The sequence below is a fragment of the Nannospalax galili genome, unplaced genomic scaffold (genome assembly GCF_000622305.1).
Source record: "Nannospalax galili isolate Female #2095 unplaced genomic scaffold, S.galili_v1.0 scaffold362, whole genome shotgun sequence".
NCBI lineage: Eukaryota > Metazoa > Chordata > Mammalia > Rodentia > Spalacidae > Nannospalax > Nannospalax galili.
The window spans coordinates 124857-133900 of record NW_008348785.1 but is presented as its reverse complement, the minus strand read 5'-3'; the positions used below and the strand labels follow the sequence as shown (position 1 = coordinate 133900).

At 50.6% G+C, this 9044-nt stretch overlaps 1 protein-coding gene across 1 annotated transcript in view; it reads left to right on the top strand.

Moving 5' to 3' along the window:
• Positions 1–329: 329 nt before the first annotated feature.
• Positions 330–9044, top strand: part of LOC103744273 (dedicator of cytokinesis protein 1) — a gene marked incomplete at its 3' end in the record, with an annotated part of 120656 nt that continues 111941 nt past the window's right edge. Inside the window, exon 1 of the mRNA XM_029569813.1 lies at positions 330–421. Coding sequence (XP_029425673.1) covers positions 346–421 — 76 coding nt within the window. The remainder of the gene's footprint in view (positions 422–9044) is intronic.

Below are 9044 nucleotides of genomic sequence, written 5' to 3'. Positions count from 1 at the left end.
CAAAGGGAGTGTTGCATTTGTTCCTTGTGTGTCTTTGAAGCTTCTTGGTCTGGAGGGTCCTAAGCTCTGAAATGGGGTGGGTAGGACGGTGGTATACTGTCAGCGTGTCTGCTCACTTTCAGAGTGCTGCGTGAGTCCTGAGAGGTGAGGTGGGAACAGACAGCCCAGCCCTTCACCTGAGCTAGTTTCCAGCAGTGAGATGTGCTGGGGATTGGAGTGATTCCCGTGGAGCAGTTTGTGTGAGGATACCTCAAGAATACATCTGGAAGGTCCTAGGAACATGACAGTAGAAGGTTTGATGGAGCTGCTGTGTATTTCTCCTTCGTAGGCAGTTGTTTTAATGCAATGAACCGGCCTCCAGGAATCAGCATCTGGGAACCCAGGGCAAAGCAAGGAAACTTGCTGGAGCCTAATTTTTACTGTAAGTATGCTGAACATTACACAATTTCATTAAAAAATAACCACGACCTGTCCTTTTGGGAGGGTTCTGACTGGAAGCAGGGTAGCTCTAGATAGTTCTGACTGGGCACTTCATAAGGCACTTCTTCCAGAAAGCACATAGACGACATGTTTCATAACCCAAATGTAGATGGCTTGGTTTTCCCAAGCGCTTGTGCTTTTAATTACCATTACAAAATATCGATTTCCTTTTCTTGGCCATCTAGCGATGATCACTGAAAACAAACCAGTAAAAGCTTTAAGACCAGGCCAGGTGTGGTGGCACTCTGGAGGCAGAGACAGAGATGGGCAGATTTCTCTGAGTTTGAGGGTAGCCTGGTCTACATAGCGAGTTTCAGGCCAGTCAGAGCGACAAAGTGAGACCCTTTCTCAAAACAACAACAAAGTCTAAGATAGCCCTTAAACCTGCTTACACACTTTCTAACCCTTAAACCTGCTTACACACTTTCTAACCCTTAAACCTGCTTACACACTTTCTAACCCTTAAACCTGCTTACACACTTTCTAACCCTTAAACCTGCTTACACACTTTCTAACCCTTAAACCTGCTTACACACTTTCTAACCCTTAAACCTGCTTACACACTTTCTAACCCTTAAACCTGCTTACACACTTTCTAACCCTTAAACCTGCTTACACACTTTCTAACCCTTAAACCTGCTTACACACTTTCTAACCCTTAAACCTGCTTACACACTTTCTAACCCTTAAACCTGCTTACACACTTTCTAACCCTTAAACCTGCTTACACACTTTCTAACCCTTAAACCTGCTTACACACTTTCTAACCCTTAAACCTGCTTACACACTTTCTAACCCTTAAACCTGCTTACACACTTTCTAACCCTTAAACCTGCTTACACACTTTCTAACCCTTAAACCTGCTTACACACTTTCTAACCCTTAAACCTGCTTACACACTTTCTAACCCTTAAACCTGCTTACACACTTTCTCTGGAGGGCTAATTTTCCTGTGGTCCATGGCATAGATCCGGAGCCATACTACCTTGGGTCACATCCCAAACCTGGTATTGGAGGAGGACTTTTCCCCTCTGCATACCTCAGTTTCTTCCTCTGTGAAATGGGGGCTGATGGCAAAGTGCGCAGGTGCATGTGATGGCGGGGCGGGGCGAGTGAGCTGAGTGCAGATCAGCTGAGGATGAGGGACACAGGTGGTGAGGGAGGCGTCTAGTCTTAGATGACCTTGGCATGTGATTGGAGAGAAGGTCCTTTGCTGCCAGCTCCTGGACCAAGGGGCACAGGGGTTCTAGAGCACCATATAGAACTCGGGGCCCACAGTAGGTGGTGACTTGGGTGGGAGGAGTTGAAAGAGCTGGTATAGCTAAGGGACATGGAGCCCAACCCTCAGCAGGAAGAGGAGGAGGGAGCCCAGAGTGGACATCCTGGGTAGGCACCCTGCAGGAAGACTGCAGTGTGATGGGGTAGGAAGTTGCGTGGGTATCTGTGGTAAGGATGGCCTTGAGCCTATGGGTGTGTTCAGTGGCTTGGTGGCCTGGCCCCTGTGGGCCTCTGGGCTCAGAGATTAGAGCATGCTCCATCTGTCTGTGGCTGGAGGGAGCCATGGGGACAGGGGAGTGCTAGAGCGAGGAGAGGAAAGCAGGACTGAATCCTGGCTCTGTGGCTGGAAACAGTTCTTATTCTGCGGCAGCATCCGGGGAGCGGGGGTGGCTTCCCTGTGTCCAGCGTCTCTTGTGGGCCACCCTGAAGGTGCCGGGTCGAGGTCACTGTCCATCTACTGCAGCTGGGCTTCTGAGTCACGTGGGCTGCTGAAAGGGCTCAGTTCCTTGGTGACCGTGGGCACAAGCTACCTGTGATCTTTACCACTTGGGCCTATCCCCGGGACAGCTCACAGCTGGCTTTGCCAGAACTTGCATGGGAGTGGAGGGTGGGAACACACAGGTTGGAAGTTAGTCCTTCTGTGACCTTCCCCTCGAGGAGACCCACACTGGAGGGGAGAGACCTCCAAACAGCAGGGCGTGGGTGTCTCTAGCAGTCACCCTGGAAGTTCCTTCTTCCTAAACTCTGTGGCTTATGTCTTCCTGCTGGGGTTTCCCTAGGGAGCCTGCCCTCTCTGGTTGTCATGGGTTACCAGTTCCCATCACACAAGGCTCTGTGATACAGGGTTAAAGCAGGTAACATGCTGGGGTCCTGTTAGAAAAGGGGCAGTGGGCACTGGCCAGAGTGTCACAGACACGTGGTTGCAAGGGAGAGGCCCCTTTGGGGAACTCAGTGATCTTTCTTTACTTAAAATTTATATGTGTGCATGTGTGTATGTCTGTGGCAAATGTGTCATGGTGTGTGAGTGGAGCTTAGAGGACAACTTGCCAGATCAGTTTACTCCTTTGTAGTTGCATGAAATAAAACAATTTCATGGTGTATCTTCATGCACACGGTACTGTGTCACATAAGGACACTTTGAACCAGTGTACTTTGTATGCTGTACATAGTCCCTTCCACATTCCTTTATAAACTCTCATGGTGATTGGGGTTAACCTTCTGGGTGTGGCTGGGAGATGGTAAGCCTTGGTGGATGCCTGGGTGGATCTAGACTTGCCCTAGGTTGGTTTGGATGTGTCTACCCTGAAGCTTGGGCCCCACCCTGACCGTGGGCAGTGGGGAGGGTAGGACCTGCTCTCTGAAGAGGCACCCCAAACTGCTCTCACCTGGAGAGGCCCTTCCAATTGTCCCCTTCTAGGAGGCTCTGTGCAAGTTCTCAAAGCCACTCACCTCTCCTTTATCCTGTAACTAAGTAAAACTTTATTTGCAAAAAGGGAATTCTGAGGGCTATGCTTTCAGGCTGGCACCTGTCCTCATGGGGGTGTGGCCCTTCTTCCCGACTTGCTGATTCACCTTATGTAAGTCTTGAAGATGTGTATTGCATGTGGACTATGGGCAGGGCTACAGAACACATCCCGGTTCCTGATGGCCCCTTGGACAGTTCCCACGCCCTGCAGTGCTGTCCCAGTTTGCTGTCTATTGTAATAAACCCCATGACCAAAAGCAACTTGGGGAGGAAATGGTTTATTTCAGCTTAGATAGTCCATTACTGAGGGACATGGGACAGGAACTGAAGCAGAGACCATGGAGGAGCACTGTTTACTGGCTTGCTTCCCCTGGCTTGCTCAGTTACCTTTCTTGCACAGCCCAGGCCCACTTGCCCAGCGATGATATCACCCACAGTGGGCTGGGCCCTCCTGTATCAATTAGCAATTAAGAAAGTGCTCCACAGACAGGCCAGTCTGATAGAGGAAATGGCTCATTTGAGATTCCCTCTTTCCATGTGTCAGGTTGACCATCAGGAGGAACCATCACCAGCACCTCTGAGGTCACAGAAAGCCATTGCCTTGGGGTGGGCATAGTGCTTGCTAAACAAAGCTTGGACTGGGTTTTAGCTCCAACCTGCCCTTTTAGCCTTGAGTGAACAGCCTCCTAACTGAACAAGTAGACCGGACTGGGTGGGGTAGGTAGCGTGTTCCTATGATAGGATTTTGCCATGTAAATCCTTCCCCAGGACATCGGTCACTCTCCTGTCTGCATTTCAGAGCAACAGGGGTAGAGCTGGGACACAGATGGATCTCTGTGTGACCAGAGCGCGGGGTACTGAATGTCCTTTTCTGTGCTATAACTATCAATCTATGTTAGACAGGAACATGGCTGGGGTTTGACTGATGTCGGCAGGATCTGGAGGGGAAGTATTACTGAAAATATTTCATCTAAAAAGGACTTTGTGGCAAGGTGTGCTTGTGACAGTCCTTGTGTGATGTTAGATGGGGTTTTGTGTGACTTTTGTTTTGACATCTGGCTGGTTTTATGAGCTTTTCTGTGAGAGCCAAGGAAACAGTGGCTCCTGGGAAGCCATGGCCAGCTGCCAGAGGGAGGCGGGGGTTCCTTCGGGTGTGCAGGCTGGCTGGTTTTATGAGCTTTTCTGTGAGAGCCAAGGAAACAGTGGCTCCTGGAAAGCCATGGCCAGCTGCCAGAGGGAGGCGGGCTTCCTTCGGGTGTGCAGGTATCTTTTTACTCCTTCTTGTGACAGAACACCTGACAAGGGACTTCAGGAAGGACAGGTTTGTTTTGGCTCACAGTCTGAGGATGCAGTCTGTGGTGAGGAGGCTGGGCAGCAGGAGCCTGGACTGCAGACGCTGTATTTGCATTCAGGAAGCGGATAGGGCCGAATGCTGATTCTCAGACATGCCCAGAGGTTTGAGTCCTAGGTGATTCGTGATCTTATCAAGTTGATAATCACTACTAAGCATCACAGCTGGGTTCTAGGCAGCTGTGCTGCATGGTGCTTAGAAACGTAAGTGCCCGACCTGCCCCTTCGTCTGGCCTTGTGACTTTGGATAATAGTTTCATGATTTCTCTAAGTCTTGGTGATTTTTGTCTCTGAAACGGGAATGTGACCCCTCCCTCATAAATTTCTGTAACGATGAATTTACGTTGGTTAAATTTTATACCCCTCGAGAAGCCATCCCTTGGTGGCTGGTTCGTGGTCAGGGTTCTGTGACTTACCCTGTGTCCCGGTGGAGCTGCTCAGTAGTTGTAGACCTGGTTCCTGGCTAGTCTTGCTCTCTTCCTCTCCACTGTCAGAAGATATGGGGTCAATCTCAGAATTCCCTATGGTGCAGACCTGGGACCCTGGTGAGAAATAAGTCTGTTGTGTTGAATTGACTAGGTGCTGTGCTTCTCAGAAAGGTCAGCTTAGCCTAAAGGGAGGGGGCGTGGCATGGCCCTCTGTCCTCTGACTGCCTTTTGTTCCTGGGATTAGTGGACCTGCCATTTTGTCCTGATGGTGGTGACATTGTCAGTGCTGATCTGGTGATCTGGATCATATCATGGTGATGGTGGTGATAGTGTGGTAGTGTTACTGACGATGGTGAGAGTACTGGTGTTGACAGTGGTGACCGATTGTTGCAGCGGTGGTCATGTGTGGTGGCGTTGATGACAGTGCCATTGGTGATGATGTGGTGATATGATGGTGGTAGTGATGTGACATTGATGGGGCCGTTGTGGTGATGTGGCGTTGTGGCATATGTTTTTGAGACAGTGTCTTCCTGTAGCCCAGCTAGTCTAGAACTTGCTATGTAGACCAGGTTGGCCTCCATCTCACAGAGATCTGCCTGCCTCTGCTCCCAAGTGCTGGGACTAAATGTGTATGCCACCATGTATGGCCCATGATGTACATTATTCGTGGGGCTGTGATCATCTGGCGATGGTGGTGACAAGACATTATTGATGGAGCAGTGGTGCTGATGTTGTGGTTATGACGTGGCATTACTGACAGGGCGGTGGTGCTGATGTTGTGGTTGTGATGTGGCATTACTGACAGGGCGGTGGTGCTGGTGTGGTGATGATACACCTCCTGGTCCTCTATGTCAGGGAAATCAATGTGGTGTTATGGAGGTGAGCTTGCCTTTGTGTTGGGGTCAGAGATGTGGTTTGGGGCTCAGCTCTGACATTGCTTGGAGTGCTCGGACGTCAGGGCTATGTGAAGCCATAAGGAATTGTGAGGAGATGTGCTTGCTCGTGTCTAATTTGATGGTACATTAAAGGAGGTAAATGCAACAGGAGTAGAGATGTCCATTTTCTGCTCAGACCATTGGAAACCACCCCAGCACCGTCTGGTGATCGTCATGGCAGATGTGCTGCTATGTGCATTTTGAGACTGGGCCCTCGCCTGCCCGACCCTTATCTGCTCCCACTTTTGCCTTGTTCAGCCGCAGCTCCGTAAGGGAGCAAACAGAGTTTTACAGCCTCTTGCTGAGTATTTCTCATCTCTTGCTAAGTATTTCTCCCACAGCCAAAAGCAATTTTATTATGAGAGGCTGTCTTTTTATAGTCAATTGAAACGACTATTAAAATATAACATTGCTCATCGGGCGGGTACCTAGCAGCTCTGCCGTTACCAGTGGTAGAGTCCTGGAAAGAGAGGCCTTTCCCAGGAATCAGGGCTGATGCCCTGGGCTTGAGGCCTGTGAACCCTGCATTACTTACTTGTCTCATTGCTGGAACAAACTATCCAACCAAAGCAACTTGAGGAGGGGAGGGTTTATTTTGAAGGAACACGGTCCATCATGGCGGCAGGCCTAGGAGACAGCTGCTCATGTTGCATCCACAGTCAGGAAGCAGAGAGTTACAGATGCTGGCGCTCTGCTGGCTTTTTCTATCTTCTTTAGTCCAGGACTGCAGCCCAGGGAATGGTATTACCCACAGTGGGTGGGTCTTCCCACCTCATTTAACGTAATCTAGATGATTCCTGGCTCCTTGGCGATTCTAGATTCCCTCAGATTGACAACCTAGATTAAGCCTCTGAGCCAGACACTGACGGCCCTTCGGTCACATCTCGAACTCCTTTTCTTGTGGTAAAGTACACGTGCACTTTCCTGCCTTGACCTTCCCTGCCTTGCTGGGTGTGTGGTTCTGCGGTTGTCAGTCCATTCATGTTCGTGGGCTCATGTCACTTAAATAATTCGGTAACTCTTCTGGGGGCTCTGGAAGTAGCTCACTATGCAACCCAGGCTGGCCTGGTACTCCTTATGTAAGCCTTGCTGGCTTCTCCTGCCTCAGCCTCCTGAGTGTGCTAGGATACTGGTAGGGGCCATCAGGCCGGGCTCATATGGTAATTCTACACTTAATTTTTGGAAGAACTGCCAAAGTGATTTCCCTAGCAGTCAAAGCATTTTACAGTCCACCATCAGTCCATAAAAGCTTCAGCCTTTTCAGTCTGTTTCTTGTACTGTTACTTTTTAGTACTAGTCATCCTAACTGTTGTGAGGTTTATAACAAGTGTTAAATGAAGGACTTTACAGTGCTGTTTACATTGGGTCCTGAAAGTTCTGTGCCAGTTTCAGGTATAGAACTGTCATGGGCTGGCAGAGTTCTTGTGTAGTGCAGGCCTTGGGTAGGGGTGGGCTTGCCTGGCAGCTAGGGAAGGCAGGTCTGTGTTCTCCAGGTCTAAAGGAGGCTCCTGGAGCCTGGGACTGAGCTCATTTTTTTTTTTTTCCTGTTGGAGACAGGATCTTACTTAGTAGTCCAGACTGGCCTTGAACCTGTGACCTTCTGGTTTTGTCTCCCTGGTGCTGGGATTGCAGCTATGTACGACCATGCTCTGGGTTCCCAGTGGCAATCTGGGCAGCGTGCTGCAGGCAGGGTGTTCTCCCTAGGTCCCTGAGTTACTTAATATCTGTCCTTATCTGCGTGTGCTCCCAGGAGTCCCTTTTACATAAGGCTGTGGGTCTTTCTTTGCCTGTCCCATGCAGGCAGCCCACCACAAACACTCCTCCAAATCACCATGCGTGGTCTTCTCCGGGATTTGGGGCACTGTCAGGGAAGGCAAATTTATCAAGCTATTAACTAAGGAAAGATTTGTCTTGTGTCCTCTGGGAGCTGGAACTGCACACTGCCTGGCTCACTCAGCACAGCATTGGATCCGCCTGGGCCCCATGCCTGATACAAGCAAACGGGAAAGGCAGGTGCCTGTCCATCCACACCAGGCCCTGGGTTTCCCCCTCACGCTCTGCTGGGATGGGTGCTCTCTGTCATTGTCAGGCTGCCCCTCTTCCCAGCAGTGCATCTGGGCCAAGCCCCAGCTGCCAGTGGCCAGTGTTGATTCTCCTGTCTGGGAACAAGAGGGCAGTGTGTGGACCATTGGGCCATTAGCATCCGAGTATGCAAATATATCCTAGCAGCCGCCTTCTGAAGTGTGGCCTTTGCTCAGCCAAGGATTTGGGAATCCTGGCTCTAACCCAGAAGGGTCGGGTGTGTTCTGGTCCTGACCTCTAGGCTCTGAGAGTGACCTTGGACCTTCCTGGGCTAAGACTGTGTCCTGTAATCCTATAAGCATCTGCCTTCTGCCTACTTAGAAGTAAACACCCTCAGCTGGGGCAGAGAGGCTCTGGGGCAGAGCAGGGAGCAGTAGGGTAGTTAGACGCCCAAGAGAAAGGTGGAGGCAGTGTTGCATCTTCCAAATGGTCTTGAGTTTGAAGCTCTGTGTGTGTGGTATATGCTATGTATGTATGTGGATGGGTGGTGAATGTGCTCATATGTGCATGTACATGTGTCGAGTACAGAGGTTGGTGCTGAGTCTTTCTCAGTCACTCTCCACCTTGTGTTTCGAGACAGGGTCTCTCACTGAACCTGGAGCTCTCCATGTCAGCCAGACTGTCTGGCCCAGCAAGCCCCAGGGATCCTCCTGTCTCCACCACCGGCCCTGGGGTTACAGATGCATGCTGTCACACCCGGCTTTTATGTATGTGCTAGTGACCTGAACACAGGTCATCATGCAGGGGAGGGGATGGGAGGATGTATGGGAGGCAGGAGGTGTGGAGAGGCCCTCCCCTCAGGTGTAGGACACAGGTGCTTCTGTCTTGCTCCCTGAACACACTGTGGGAGCAGTGGTGCCTGGAGATGCTGCGTTCCTATGTGGTGTGTCTGAGGAGACTGCCATCATTGCTGAAGGAGGTGGCAAAGGGCTTGGCAAGTTGAGTCCCAAAGAGGACTGGAAACCCCACTCCACTGGTTCAGAGAGCAGCTGCAGGGAGGGGGGAGAGCTACAGGGAGGGGGGAGA